This window comes from Vicugna pacos, chromosome 5 (assembly GCF_048564905.1).
Source record: "Vicugna pacos chromosome 5, VicPac4, whole genome shotgun sequence".
Lineage (NCBI taxonomy): Eukaryota > Metazoa > Chordata > Mammalia > Artiodactyla > Camelidae > Vicugna > Vicugna pacos.
Window position 1 is genome coordinate 48,901,712 of NC_132991.1, and position 16,661 is coordinate 48,918,372.

The 16,661-nt window shown below is 32.1% G+C and overlaps 1 protein-coding gene across 2 annotated transcripts in view; it reads left to right on the top strand.

The window, feature by feature from the left end:
* Positions 1-16,661, top strand: part of AGPS (alkylglycerone phosphate synthase) — a 114,998-nt gene that overhangs the window by 52,510 nt on the left and 45,827 nt on the right. For both annotated transcript variants that reach the window (XM_006210205.3, XM_072961209.1), the window contains exons 10-11: positions 648-756; positions 10,032-10,159. In XM_006210205.3, coding sequence (XP_006210267.2) covers positions 648-756; positions 10,032-10,159 — 237 coding nt within the window. The remainder of the gene's footprint in view (positions 1-647; positions 757-10,031; positions 10,160-16,661) is intronic.

The window sequence follows — 16,661 nt, forward strand, 5'->3', positions numbered from 1 at the left end:
TCTTCCCACAACATACTTATTTTCTCACATTTGTGAGACATACCTCGTACACATCTCTCTCTTGTCCTCTTTAACTCAATCACTGCGTCTTCCTCTTCATTCCAGTTTTGACTCAATCATAATTAATACTTCATTCTTCTCACTCTTTTCTACTAAGTGGTTAAAGTAGTTAAGTTGAAGGTGGGGATAAGGCAAGAATAAATTTTTCTTTTTTTTAGATTTCTAAGCATCTAGAGCAATGCTTGACATGAATAATAGTGCTTCATAAGTATTGTTAAGTAAATGAAAGAATGAACCTGTTACAATATGATCATTGCATGTTTTTTCTGTCCGTCAGCTGTTTGCCATATGGAAACCCTAGACTAACTTTGGTTTAAAGAAATGTGTTCTTCAGTTTTTAAGCTGATGAATATACCTAGACCAATAACAATCTTAAGAATGATTTTCCCCCTTTTAAAGTTACATAAAATTTATTGTTAGTATAAGAATTACTAGAAGTAGAATTCTGAAGGAAATCACCATTTATCACTTAAACCAATTTTTTAAAAGGAGTGTTTTATACAAGTATATATACGTGTGTGTATGCACATACACACAGCGTTCACTGACAAATACCTAGAATTTACATCATGCATTGTATTAAACAGGTGGTTCATATAAAAATGGTAACACCTAGAGGTATAATAGAAAAAAGCTGTCAAGGACCTCGTATGTCAACAGGCCCTGATATCCATCACTTCATCATGGGATCTGAAGGTAAATATAACTGCAAATTTATTATGAAAAAATACAGGTTAATAATTCAGTTTTGTGAAAATCTGTGATATCAGATCTTTGAAAGACACGTTTTGTATATTTAAAGATTTTTTTTTAAGTTTTATTACTTTAATTTAGTACTCTATAAAGTTTTTATTATGAGAACATCTTATTATACTTTCTCTTGTATTTTGCTTTTTTATGGTTTTTAGAGCCAGCTTAGTCTTTTTAATGTTATTTTATTTTTCTTTTAGAGTTTTTAATCAATTTTAGTAAGAGTAGTTGTTAAGGTTTAAAACTGTTTACTTTAACATTTTACGTTATGGTACTCCCTAATCTTCTCTGAATTATCAAGGAGAAAGGACTAATAAAATATTGTCTTACTGTCTTTCTGTAATTTTATCTTTTGTTATTTGCTATTTGATTTTTTGAAGAAGTAGAATTTAAAATTCTATTGATTCACATATCTTTTAAAACTTATGTTGGTCTTTTATTTTTCACTACTTATGTAGTATTCTTTGCTTATTTACTTAATGCTGGGTAGATTAGAATATAGTTCTTCATCTTATGCAAAACATTTAATTTCTGTACCTATCAGAAAAAAAACCTAACCTTTCTAGTTTGCAAACCAACTGTTGTGTAGGCACTGTGAGTTTTGTGGATAAGGTGAACATGGTTATATTTTTAAATTCTTAGAATGGTATAAAGATATGTCCCTTAAATTTAGAGAAATAAAATAAAACAAGTGTTCCCAAATTACCAAAGGAACTCATTACTAATGTCAGGAGGTGGTACAAGCTGTAAAAAAGATTTTCATAACATCTGGCTATATTCATGGATAAAAAGAGCAAGCTAGGATTTTAGGGCATAAATTCTAACTTTTGATGGTAATATCAAGGAAAAAATAATAAATTATGTGTCTTAGTGATACACTAGAAGTCAACTATTAAGTTGATAACCAATGGTATAACTTAGATATTTTTCATAACTAGTCACTGACCTTTGTCAAAGTATTTCACCAATTTGCTCTCTTATTCCTTTTCTGATCAGTGTACTCTTCTGTGGAAAAACAGAACTACATTTCTAATAAGAAAAATAAAATGTTAAATTCCTTCAAAATAATATTATTCTCTCAAAAATATTATTCTAGAACTTCTTGTACTAATGCATCAACCAAGAGTTAACTAAAAGAATATAACTTTTTGCCATCAGATATCAAGCTGAATAACATAAGTATTAAAACTGATAATTATTAATTTCACTATTGATGTATGCATAGTTGGAGTCGACTCTATAAATATAAATTATCTTTTCAAGTAACTGCATCAAATATTTTTTTTTCTCCCATCAACTGGCATTTTAAAAATTCTGGTTGCTAGGTACTATGTTGACACACTCAAGGACACAGGTAATAATTGACCATTGTAATAGAATAAGGTAATTTCTGTAATAGAAGTAAACAAAGGAGAAATATAGACAAAGGCCACATTGATGAGTGCATAGGAAGACTTCCCTAGAGGGGTCATGCCTAAAATGGTCCTTCAAGGACGATAAGGAGAAAATAATTCCAGGCGGAGTTAAGGGAATAAAATGGGGATGGAGTTGCCCTGCAGAGAGAACTGCATATGAGCAGGCATAGAGGTGAGAAAGAGCCATATTTGCCTATTTGCCTCATGAAGACTGCCAGTTTTCCAGTATTAATTAGAACATAAGATTTAGTTGTAGGGTAGAGTGGGCAATAAATAGATCTAGGAGTGAAGTGGTGAGAGTTATAGGGTAGAGATAATTTGGTCTTTTTGTGCCTTTTAAAATAGTTTGAACTTTAACCAAAAGACTGGACTACCTCCTTCAATAGTAAATTATTGTATGAATATTAGGAAGGCAAACTCATTATTATAATAAAGGAGGCAAAGAAATATGATTTATTAAAAACATGTACTAGAGTAAATTACTGTATTTAAATGAGATTTTATTATAAATATCCATGCAAAATGCCATACTGATTTAAGAGTCTGAACCAGGAGGTCTTTCAAATCTAGATTTCTGTCCTGGCTTTACCACTTATATTTCTGTGACTTTGGGCATAGAGAATTACCTAATTTACACAATGTAATTAGCTGTAAAATGGGGCTAATGAAAGTATCTATATTCATAAGCTTTTTGTGAGGATCAAATGAGATTATGCTAAGCAACTGATAAGCATGTAGTAAGTACTCAACAAATGTTAAATTTATTACTGTTGTTGTGGCTGTTTATTATAATGGCATCAGTGATCTTTATAAGTGTATTTATGGTCCCCGATCCCCATTTCTGTACTTCCGTGGATGTATATGATGTCACATTGCCATGGAGTTGTTTGCAAACAGTTATATAAAGTAGATATAAAATATTAATATAATATGCATATAATCAAGTGATAAGTAATCTTAAGTAGTTTTATATTACTCCCTTGATATAAAATTCCCAGCGCAAAAGAATCAATAAATATAATAAAGCCCAACAGAAATGAGCCTCCTGTTGAAGTGAATTTAGATGTAGACATTTGTGATTGGCTTAATTTTAATGTAAGACTGAATAAAGAGCTGTCCTCTGCCAAACTGCATTTGGGACCTGGATGGAGTTTCTTTTTACAGTGGGGACCCTCCCATCCCCCACCCCATGCTGTGGAACTCATAGCTGGTTAGTTGCACAGACTTGCCTTGATCACTTCATTAACCTTGCAATAATGCAAAGTCTCATTTTACTAATTTTTATTTTGTTAATCGCACAGTGTTATGGTGGGTTTTACTACTTTAGAGTGCCTACTATACGCATGAAGCCATATGGTGTACAGAAATTTAATTAGAATTTTTGTATGTAATTAGAATTTTTTAATTTTGTGTGTATGTGTTTAAAATCAACTTTTTGAATAAGCAATTATATGTACAAAATTAAAATACGGACATCCATATACAAAATTCAAAAGGTACTGAAGGATATGTGGGAGAAAATCTGCCTTCTTTTCCTGTCTTTTAGGCATCTCCCTTGCCCAGAGTAAACACTTTTGCTATATATAAGCATATATGTATGTGGTTTTAAAAACACAAATGAGAGTTTACACTTTTTGCTTTAGACTTAATTTTATAAGGCTTACTCCAGATCATCACGTTTGGAATCGTTTCATTCTTTTTGACAGCTACCTGATATTCCATTCCTTGAATGTACTCTGTTTTATTTAAGTAAACACTCATTGACTGGCTTTTAAATAGTTTCTAATTTTTTTCTTTGAATTATTTTTAGGTTTTATTATATGCAGTATTTCATAGAAATATTTTCAAATGACTTTATTTCTCAGATGAAAAATATTTCACAAAAAGCTGGAAACTTGGAGTTTAATTTTAAATAGAAAAATTTTCTTATCTAAAGTCAAGGCTTATATTGACCTTTTCCTTAATGAATTTCAACTTGATGACTTTTGAGTTTGAGCAAGTATTTATTAAACTTATCTGCAGTCTGTGTATAGATAAGAATAAATAGAACAGATGATACATGTCTTTAGGAGCTTATGCCTGACAAAATTTCATTTTGTTTGTAGAAACAACTTTCAGCATAAGGTGTTAATTCTGAGATAATCAGGAGCTTCTAAAAATGTTAAAAAGAGTGGAAAGAATTACAAATAAGCTTGCTGATGATGTCAGGAGAGTGACAGAATAATTAGCAGTTTTAAAAGTTAAAGTGATAGTACTTGTCTTGGTAAGAGTAGATATAGTAATAATTCTGTGTTGGTGGATGAAAAACAGTATAGTATTATAAGTTTATCTGTCAGCCTTTGCTTCTTTTCTGGCAGAGGTTAAGCTCTTTTAGACGCTTTCTGTATTCTAAGATACCTATTTCAAATTTTATTTATTTATTTATTTATTTTTTAACTTTTTTGTTGATTCTTTTATTTTATTATTATTTTTTTGCTAAGGGAGGTAGTTAGATTTACTTACCTATTTTTAGAGAAGGTACTGGGGATTGAACCCAGGACCTTGTGTATGCTAAGCATGTGCTCTACCACTTGAGTACACCCTCCTCCCCAAGATACCTATTTCTAAAACTATCCCTATTTGTAAAGTGTATGACTCATAGCTCCTTGTTTAGGAAGATAACTCTGAAGTTTCCTTTGTTTTATTGAGATATAATTCTTATACCATAAAATCCACTCATTTAAAGTGTATCCTTTAGAAAGGATAGTTCCTAGAGTTAGTGTTTGAGATTTTTTTCTGAGCCCCAGAGGGGTTGGTCCCCCTGTTGTTTCTCCCCTCACCCCGATTTTATTGAGAAATGATTGACATATATCACTGTGTTTAAGGTATACAGCATGATGGTTTGATTTATATATATTGTGAGATGATTACAATGTTTAGTTAACATCCATCATCTCATATAGACACAATAAAGAGAAAAGGAAGAAAAATTTCTTCTTGTGATGAGAACACTTAAGATCTATTCTTTTAACAACTTTTCTGTATGTCATACAATAGTGTTAACTTTAGTCATCACGTTGTACATTACATCCCTAATACTTATTTATCTTATAACTGTAAGTTTGTACCTTTTGACGACCTTCCTCCAATTTTTCCTCCCCTCAACCCTATGCCTTTGGTAACCACAAGTCTGATAGGTTTTTTTGTTTTTATGAGTTTGGTGTATTTTTATTGTTTATTTTTATTAGATTCCACATAAAGGTGAGATCATACAGTATTTGTCTTCCCCTATTTGACTTATTTCACTTACATAATACCTTCAGGGTCTATCCATATAGTCACAAATGATAGGATTTCCTCATTTTTTATGGCTGAATAATATTTCATTGTGTGTATGCATGTACACACACACACACACACACACAAAACAACGTCTTTACCCATTCATTGACAGACACTTAGGTTGTTTCTATGTCTTGGCTATTGCAAATAATACTGCTATGAACATGGGAGTGCGGATACCCTTTTGAGTTAGCGTTTGTTTCCTTCAGATATATTCCCAGAAGTGGAATTGCCAAATCATATGGTGGTTCTTCTGTTTAATTGTTTGAGGAACCTCTATACTGTTTTACATAGTGGCTGCACCAGTTTACAATCCTACTGACAGTGCATAAAGGTTCCCTTTTCTCCACATCCATGCCAGCATTTGTTATTTCTTGTCTTTTTGATAATGGCCATTCTGACAAGCTTGAAGTAATATCACATTGTTGTTTCAGTTTGCATTCTCCTAGTGACTAGTGATGTTGAATATCTTTTCATGTACCTGTCAGCCATTTGTGTATCTTCTTTGGAAAAATGTTTATTCAAGTCCTTTGCCCATTTTTTAATTGGATTATTTGCTTTTTGCTATTGAGTTGTATGAGCTCTTTATATATTTTGGATATTAACTTCTTATCAGATATCTGGTTTGCAAATATTTTCTCCAATTCTATAGGTTGTTTTTTCACTTTGTTGATGGTTTCTTTTGCTGTGCAGAAAGAATCTTTTTGGCTTGATGTAGTCCCACTTGCTTGATTTTGATTTTGTTTGCTTATGCGTTAGGTGTGATTTCCAAAAAATGAGACCAATACCCACGTCAGGGAGCTTTTTTCCCATGTTTTTTTCTGGGAGTTCCATGGTTTCAGGTCTTACATGTAAGTCTTTAAACATTTGAGTTAATTTTTTTGAGTGGTGTAAGATAAAGGTCAGGTTTCATTCTTCCACATGTCAATGTGCAGTTTTCCCAGCGCCATTTATTGAAGAGATTGTCTTTTCTCCTTTGAGTACTACTGGTTCCTTTGTCAAATATTGTATGACTGTATTTGCTTGGGTTTATTTCTGGGTTCTTTGTTCTGTTACATTGATCTGTTTGTCTGTTTTTATGCCAGTACTATTCTCTTTTAACTTCTGTAGCTTTATAGTATAGCTTGAAATCAGGAAATGTGATGTCTCCTGCTTTGTTCTTCTTTCTCAGGATTTCTTTGCCTATTTGGGGTCTTTCGTGGTTCCATATAAATTTTAAGAATGTGTTTTCTATTTCTGTAAAAAATGCCTTTGGAATCTTGATAGGAGTTGTATTGAGTCTATAGATGCCTTTTGGTTGTATTGACGTTCTAACAGTACTAATTTTTCTAGTCCATGAACAAACACAGGATACCTTTCCATTTATTTGTGTCTTCTTCAGTTTCTTTCATCAGTGCCTTAGTTTTCAGAGTAGAGATCTTTTACTTTGGTTAAATTTATTACTGTTTATTTTACTGTCTTTGATACTGTTGTAAATGGAATCAACTTTTTTTTTTCCAGAAAATTCGTTTTTAGTGTATAGAAACGCTTCTGATTTTTATATGTTAATTTTTATATCCTGCAACTTTTATGAATTTTTTATTAGTTTGAACAGTATTTTGGTTGACTTTAGGATTTTCTATACAGTTGTTCCTCAGTATCTGCTTCCAGGACCCTCTACATATACTATAATTTGCAAATGGTTGTTTGTTATGTAAAATGGCATAGTATACAACCAACTGTATATAAAATCATGTCATCTACAACTGGAGATGGTTTTACTTCTTCCTTTCCAATTCTTCTGGCTTTTATTTCTTTCTCTTGCCTGATTGCTCTACTAGGACTGCCCATGGTTTCTACCCAGGCAAACAGCTGACCTGCAGTTTCGCCTGTATCTCCAACAAATTGTTTTCCCAATTGCCATTTACCATATCCTCCACTGTTTTCAAGAGTATTCTTAGGCTTGAACTTCTTTATGCTCTGTTGCAGATAATTTTCTTTGAAAAAAGATTGGAAACTTTTTTATGGCTTGTTTCTTCCTCTGACAGAATTTCTGAGCCAACCCTCAGTAGTTGAGGGGTGGGAACAATGGTATGCTTTTGTCTGAGGACACCTCTGCTTTAGGAGCTGTGTGCTGGGGGGGAAGGAGGAAGGAAAGTAGGTCTTGATTTGCTTCTCCTGGTGAGATACCAGCCCTTTGCAAGCCAGGGCAAGAGTGGTTGGGACCTTAGTATTAGTGTACCACTCAAAGTAGAGCCTCTGTCCCACTAGTTAAGTCTGGGTACAAGAAATGAGCCCCTCCCCACCTCTTGGCTGTACTCATCTGAAACTTAGTCTCAGGAAAAGGTAGCTGAGGTTAGGATGTTATATGGAATAAGATCAAAGGTTTTTACTGAAATTAAGAAAGTCTTCATGTATATATCTAAGAGAAAGGAAAATGTATGTCCACATACAAACTTGTACACCTATATTTATAGTAACATTATTCATAGTAGCCAAAATGTGGAAATCATTGGAATTTTTAGCTCTACTTCTTGACCTCTCAGAGCAGGAAGGGAGAGGTGAGGAGTAGCTAGCTGGGTATTGAATGTCTCTCATGGTCAGCAGTTTGACTGATCATACCTGAGTAATGAAGCCTCCATAAAAATCCCTAAAATATGGGTTTCAGAGAGCTTCTGGGTTAGTGATCACATGGAGGTGCCAGTAGGGTGGTGTCTCCAGAGAGAGCATAGAGACTGCACCCTTTCCCCCCATACTTTGTTCTGTGCATCTCTTTCACTTGATTGTTCCTGAGTTATATCTTTTTGTAATAAACTGGTAATCAAGTTGAAAAACAAAAAGTAGAAACCCAAATGTCCATTTCATACAATGGAATAATATTCAGCAATTAAAAGTAATGAAATACTTAACACATGCTATGACATGGATGAATCTTGAAAACATTTGAATGAAAGAAGCCAGTCATAAAAGACCACATATTGTAAGATTCTATTTATATGAAATGCCCAGAATACACAGGTTTGTAGAGACAGAAAATAATTTGAAAAACGGGTTTTTATATCTGATATGCATTCAGACAAGAGTATATTTTGATATTAGCCTATTTTTACTGTGAAAACAGTTTATTGGGGGCAAAAAGAACCTAATCATCTTTTTATGGGGGAAATGGGTGTGGGATTTCTTTTTTGTAGTGATGAAAATGTTGTAAATTTAGATTGTAGTGCTAGTTACATGTATCTATAAATATATTAAAACCATTGAATTTTACATTTTAAATGGGTGAATTTTATGGCCTGTGAATTATATCTCAATAAAGATGCTAAAATAAAAGAGAAAGTCTAGTCAAAACTCTTGTTATCTTTTAAAATGTACAAGATACATCTATTTTTATTCAAATATCAATCAGACCAAACTTGCAGAGCTTTTGTGATTTTATGTCATAGTAGGATTGTATTTACTATCTCAGTAGGAAATCATTTGTATATAGGACAAACATATTGTGATGTAATATAATTTATTTTTTGTGGACTCATAGTAGGTTTTGATCTTGAGCCATATTATATATTGACATTTTATTTTAGGTATATTATAAATTTATTAGAAGCATTGATTTTATGATATTTCTTACTTATTTCTAATGTTGTAACTAAGTTCTACAATTTCATATTTTCTTTTTGTTCTTTTTTCTGTGATTCTCAGAAAATTTACTCAGTAGCGTTAGTAATAATTTATTTAAGCATGGGAAAGCACCAATTTGAGAAAAAGCTTGGCTTTGTGAATACAACTATTTTTAACCATGTCTCTTCAAATATTTTGGCATAGATATTTAGACCACGTAGTTATGTTTAACTTGTTTTTTTCCTCTCTGGTTTGTCCCCCACTCCTCCATGCAATAAAGGAAAGGACATATGTTTCATTGGTGGTCCTCTTGTGCTAGCTATTTCTGATAACTTTCGTCTCTGAAATATCTGTTTTTTTGTTTCTTCTAAGGGCATCTCAGTATTGCCTTTGTCTTTGTATAAATTCTTAGGAAGAAAGGTGCATTGTAATAGTTCTTCTAATCTCTTATGTCATCTTAAAATCTCATAGAAGATTAGGTTCTTTTTGCCCCCAATAAATTGTTTTCACAGTAAAAATAGGCTCAAATATCAAAATACACTCTTGTCTGAATGCATATCAGATATAAAAACCTGTTTTTCAAATTTTTTTCTTTTAATAAGTTGTAATACTTTAAAAACTATTTAAAATTAACTATCTTGGAGAAAGGTTATCTTAATGTTTTAAAATATTTATATGTAACTAAGAAAATATATTCAAAAGACTTTTTTAAGAAATTACAAAATTTGCCTAGTTTTTCTAGAAAGACTTGAGTGGCCATTATTCCTGACATAGAACAGATTAAATAGATTTAAATATGAGTAATAGAATAAATAGATAAAATAGATTTAAAATATGACTTAGAAAATTGGCATATGATATATTGGATTATTCCCCCTTCTTTTTCAGGAACCCTTGGTGTGATAACAGAAGCTACAATAAAAATCAGACCAATCCCTGAATACCAAAAGTATGGCTCAGTAGCTTTCCCTAATTTTGAACAAGGAGTAGCCTGTTTAAGAGAAATTGCAAAACAGGTAAAAAACAAAACAACATCCATGTATATTTATATTTTTAAAATTCTACTGCGTAATTGATTTTTGATATGTCACATATAACCTTTATATTTAGTTGTGTTGTATTTGTGGCTTTTACCCAGTTCTATATGAAAAGGTAACGTTGTAAAATCATCCCTTTAAAGTGCAGTTGCTATTTCTTTCAGTAATTATACACCTATTTCTTGATTTAAAGAATGCTGTACGATTTTAACCAAGGTAAGACATGTACCTAGATTGATGGCTTCAAATGACTCTGTCTTTTATTGAATGTTTTCTTAAGTTATTTTTGGGTAAGATATTTTGTGATTAATTGAAGTCCTGTTGAATATTTCTTAAATTAAGACATTTATTGAAGTTAAAAGAAATGGCTGAATATCAATGGCCCCAAAATAATGTAGAAATTAAATGTAAGTAATCAAACTTTATCAATTCTTAGAAAGTGCTGCTACCAGGGCTTACTTGTTTTATAATATTACCTAAGCCAAGTCCTAAGTAATATAGTATAAAATAATATAATGTATTTAGCTATAAGTTAAGAATTTCCACTTTCTCCCCTCTTCTTTAACTTTTCACTGTTGAGTAGTATGTTGGCTGTGGGTTTGCCATAGACAGCTTTTATTATGTTGAGATATGTTCCCTCTATGTCCACTTTGTTGGGTTTTTATTATGAAAGGATGTTGCGTTTTATCAAATGCTTTTTCTGCATCTATTTAGATGATCATGTGATTTTTGTCCTTCTTTTGTTGATGTGGTATATCCCCTCCTGCTTTAAAAATGGATATATTTTATAATTAAGAGTTTTAAAAAGACTAGATAATGGCAAATAATTTTACTTCTATGTTTAGTTGTGTATGTCAGTGTGGAAATTCTTGCATTTCTTTAGACACTTGGTTCATTGTTTTGAATGACAGTGGTTTGTGAAAAATTCTTATCTCAGCATTTCCCAGCAAGGAGGAAGTTAGGGAATATACTCCAACCTTTCTTCTTGCTTTCTCCAGACTCCTAGAGTTCTCTAATATTTCCTGTCGTCTGTACCCAACTTGAATCTTGAAGGCAAGGGAGTTTTCTGATGTGACCCATATAAATCAGTTTCTGGGTGTCCAGAAAGGGTGGAGGGAGGATCTGATGAGATAGAAGAGTGATATCTAGCACGTATTCCATATTCATTGTGGCTTTTGGAAGTACTAGTATGGAAAGAAGTGAAGAGTCTTATCTTCCTACCATTGCAAGAGAACCACTATTAATGTTTCAAAGAAATGTAAAATGAGCACACAAAAAAATGTATTTACCCACATACTTAACCATTTCCAGTGCTCTTTATACCATACATTCAGTTTTGCCTTCTGAGACACTTATTCTTAGTTTCCTGCTTTTAGGAAGGCCAACTATATGATCACCTAATCTAACAATGACAAGGGTAATTTTTATAATTTCCAAGTAGCTTCAGTTACTTTTCATAAAATTGCTTCCGCCATCAGTAGTTAGCAATATCCCCCTTAATGCTGATTGTCCTACTCCTAGGTGAGGAGAGAGTTTTAAGAGAAGTATAGTCCTGGAATGAACATTCTTAAACTTGTGGCAGGCTACTTTGGTGGTGTTAAAGCAGAAGTGAATGTTACTGAAATCCTTACATAAGAGCTACTAATTCACTCAGACTTCGAGAATAAAATGTTATGGTTAGGGAGCTAATATATATAGTAAGTATTATTCTGTGTTTGCTAAAATAAGATGGCAGTGATATTTAAAAGTAGAAATATTGAGTAAAGGAGGAGTGGAGATAAGTTTTAGAAATAAATATCTGAACACTGAGCAGTAAAGTTCAAGTGTGTTGCGAGACTTGTTGCTAAAACCTTCCATCACTTAAAGGCCAAGGAAGTAACTTCAAAATTAAGATAACCCAGGTATTAAGAAATAAAAGAACTACTTGCAGAGCCTTACAGTTTTGCCTGTGAATTCATACCTAGAAGAATGGGAAACTGGGATTTGTGTTTTTTTAAGAAAATTACTGTGTAAATTCACCAATTAAAAATCAAAACAAAACCAAATGCTTTCCATAGATTATATTCTGATTAATTTCAGATCTTCTTTGATGAGATTTTTTTATTCTGTTGTTTTCACTTTGTATTGTAATTCATTCTTTGTTTTAAGTACTTTTATTTACTATTTGTCTTTGTCAAGCTTGACTATTTCCCCTCAAGAAAAGCTTTACTATTAAAGATGCAGTTTTCATTGTCTTCTTTGTTCAAGTTTTCAATGACATTTTTTTAATTGACCACTGTTTCCTCCATTTTTGGTGATAAAATAAACATGAATGCCAAGTTAGATTTTAAAAAATTGTAGAATTTAAAACTAGTCTGATTTGTATGTATTTTCAACAAAAGATCTTAATGAGGTCACATTCAATCTATGTTGGCCAACTCTGCTGCTTTACAATATCTCCACTCTGTAGAACAGAGGTTTAGTAGACTTGTTAAAAAGTGTTGTTATATGATCTTTGGAATGGAAGTAGACATATTTTATGCTTTCCTCAGTGCTCCATCTGCTTTTCCACATTGCAAATACTCACATGTATCCGTCTTAAATTTCATTAATGAGAAATGATGTACAAATGTGTCAAAATCCTAAATTTATAATTTCATTAAAATGGAAATGTTGTATTTCAAAACAGATAGTTGGTACAATTTGATGCAGTTTTTGTTACAATTTAATATGATCCTGATAGAAAGTAACAGATAAGAGCTATTTGTGCTAATGGAAAGCAGGTGGTGACATTTTTCTTCATCCTTGCATAAGTCAGTAAAAATTGCCTTTTATTTAAAATTTTTTTTGGATATTCACAATGTGATCATAACCTAAATTCACTACACAAAACTATATTGGACATAGACCTTGGAATAAATAAAGATGATGATTGATAAAAAAATGCCATCTTGTGGTTAAAAACAAGATCAAAAAGAAAGCTCCTTTCTAATCTATAGTTTTAATAATTTGGTTCTGTGTAGTTAGTAATAGGCAGTTTTAGAGACATAAATACCACACGACTAGAACGCTTAAAACTGATTAAAAAACCTAGATAGATATTATTGCTCTTATGAATTAAACAATTGCTAAGAGTAGTTATTGGTATTTGGAGATATTCCACTGTTTAGGGAAACTGCATGTTTTATTCTTGTTGTAGTGCACACATAGAGAGGCATTAATGTTTACCTTCCCTGGAAATGGGTAAATGTATTATGGTTTAGGGACATTTATATATTAGTTTATAGAGCATACAAATCTCATACGTCAAGAATGGTTGTGTATGTGCTGCCCTGCTTTGTAACAGTATTCTCAAGCAGAAAAATAGAGAAAATTACCAGATTTTGGCGCTAGTCAGTGTTCAATTTGTGATTTGGAATTTCAGCTGACAACAAGAGAATTAAGATCCATTAAAATAGATGGTACATGGTTTATGACTGTGCCAGATTCTTGATTGAATAATGAATTGGCTGCTTTTAATTCCTCACTGTCGTTTCAAAGCACTTCCATTTTTGCTGTATTTTCAGACTCAAGTTGCTTTTGAAATGGGAAACTATTTTGGATGAGTGTCTTGGAAAGGAGTGGACATGATTGTTCACAAATAGCAAAGTGGCTCTGTGTATATTTTTATCACTATTCTTACTGAAGGAAGTAAATTTAAGCAACTTTATACTGGCAGCGGAAGGATTCGACTACGGTCACTTATCTGATCTTTGTCCATGTGAGGAATTGTCCTCTTTCTATATTTCACTGCCTTGTGAGGAACTAGAAAGGAAGATTTAGTAGAAGATTAATATGATTCTATCTCGTAAGTGGCAGTCCAGTAGAATCTCCAACTTTACTCAGTAGATGGGTAAGTGACTTCTAAGATTTTCTCAGAGAGTAGATTAACCTCAGGAGCGGGGGAGAAATTGTGTTTTTTAATCAGAGTATCAATGTCAGATATAGTATTTTTTTATTCTCTTTTATTATTTGTTTTAAAATGATACTTATATTTTTCCAAGGTTTGAAGAGAACACTGAGTGTTGAAACAAGTTCAAAAGCAATTTTTAAGTCTTCTCCCACACCACCAATAAAAATTTAGGAGTTATGCCTTATGGTATTGAGAGACCAATTTGTTCCATTAAGAGGAAACACTGAGAATGTGTGTGTGGCATGGACTATAGTATGCATTTCTCTGAAAACTGTAATTCTCGGTATCAGAAGTAGAATTTTTAGAATTATAGATTAAAAGACAGCTTTTTCTTTTGACACGGGGTGGCCCTTTCTACCTACTATCACCTTTATTTTAAACAATTTTAAACTGATAGGTTATCTTTTTCTAGTGCGTTTAGACCACAATTTCAGAAGACATACATAGTTCATGTCTGACACTTCAGCATTGTATCTCAATTCTAAATTGTTCTGTTTTCAAATTGATTTGTCCTGAAGGAGTTCAAATAAATTGAAAGGACTTAGGTTTAGCACTTATAAAACATTTAAAGCTTTTAAAAATATTCAGTGATAATTCTTGGAGATAATTTGTTACATATAGAAAATGGAATTATTATTTTAAATGATTTTTTGGTGTTATATTTTTCTCCTTCTGAAGCAGAGAGAATAACCTAGCCAAATGTTCCATTAATTGGATTCTTCACCGTGTGATCTAGCAAATGTATCAGATTTGATGACAGTTATGAGACCATGCGCTAGTCGTTACACCTTTACTAAACTAAAAATGTAAAATTATGGCTAGGAGGTTATTTAGCATTAACTTTGGCCCTTCCCTCTTATTATTATTATTATGTTTAAGCCCATCCCTTTTAATATAAGTGAAGGGAAATATCCACTCTGTAATATGTATTGTTTCATTCTTTAAAACCAAGAGATAATTCTCTTGTTTAAAAAAAGTTCTTGTTCACAATGTAGACTTCTCACTGTAAGCTGGTATGTCATTTCCAATAAGACTAACCAGTTATACCAGTAGCCTTAAATAGTGCATGATTTCACCTGTTGTATCAATTCTGAATTATTAAAGGAAGAACTAAATCTGTCTGCATTTTAAAGCTTTTATATCTAGAAATTTGTATTTACCAGTATTCTCTTCGTTCACATATCCTTTTTTGAACTTTTAAAATTAATCAATTAATTTAATTAATATTATTTTATTGTGTTTTTATGTGGAATACTATGCTTTTAACTTTCTATCCAACATGGTGCAATTGTTATTATATAAGTTAAATTAGACATGGTTCCTGTCTTCTAATAGTCACTGAAGATATTGTATATCATGGTGAATTTTCCAATGCTTAAATTTTTGTATAGCTGTGTACAAGAGGTTTGAAGCATGAGTTTCTGATACAATATGGATTAGTAGACTTTCTCCAGAAGAGTTTTCAGGCTCAGGAATTTGAGCTGTTCCAGAGTCTACACTGAAAGTTTGATTTACTCCTTGAAGAAACAAATGTCTTCAACTCAAAAGATTAATTTTTTAACTAAGAGTCCAGAGATATAAGACTGCCATTCAGTGCTTATATTTTACAGTTTATCCTTATGAATTAGATTAGAAGAAATTCTGTAGACATATGAAACATGTTAATATTGAATTTCTTGTGCCAGTAACTAGTAAACTATGACACCTCCTCAATTAATGTGTCTCATCTGAAGTGCAAGTTCTGGTTTTCCCTGTGACAGGAAAGAAATATGGCTTAGTTCCATAAGAATAAGTTTTGCAGAAATCTTTTGATGTGTTTCTTATAGGGACTATGTTTTGGAGAAAATGGTTAGATTGAGAAATAGGTTGCTTTTTAACTTAGGGCAGAGAATTCTGCTAAGTAAATAAGACTAATCAGAATGGTTGTTTTTTATTTTTCAGGCTATATATTCAAGTAAATCCTGGTTGTAGTATCATTAAAGGGAAGAAATTGCCAGCAATTTGACTTAGTCAGTCTTATACCCATGCTTGGAGGTCACTGTGGTTATTTCTTCTTTGCTCAGATAAAACAAAGATAGTGGTGTTTCTTAATTTGTCCATAGTTTCTCATGTCTTTTTAGATGATTTACCGAAGTATAAAGTATGAGTCACGTGACATGAGAGATTTTTTAGTAAAAGCACATTTATCATGGTAAAAACAAAATCAGTTATTTCATTAACTCCACTTCAAGTAAGCAGTTTCTGAATTTTAAATTCCTTTAATGTATCATGAACCCACGGTTAAAATTACTTAGTAAAAATATTCCCTCTGAGGTTAGTTCTGATCACCTACCACCAGGGGTCACTTTAACTCAAGGACCCTTTTCTCCTTTCCTCATCTATGCAGAGCATAATTGAATAGCATTGGAGTGAACTTAGAGCTCAAATTCTCAGAATTTGTGATGTCTTTAACTTTTAAAGGAGATTTTTTTCAGTTTTTAAAACATAACCTAATTTTAGCTATAGGTATAGCAACCCAGACTGAATGTTGTTTTTTTAAGAATAGTAATA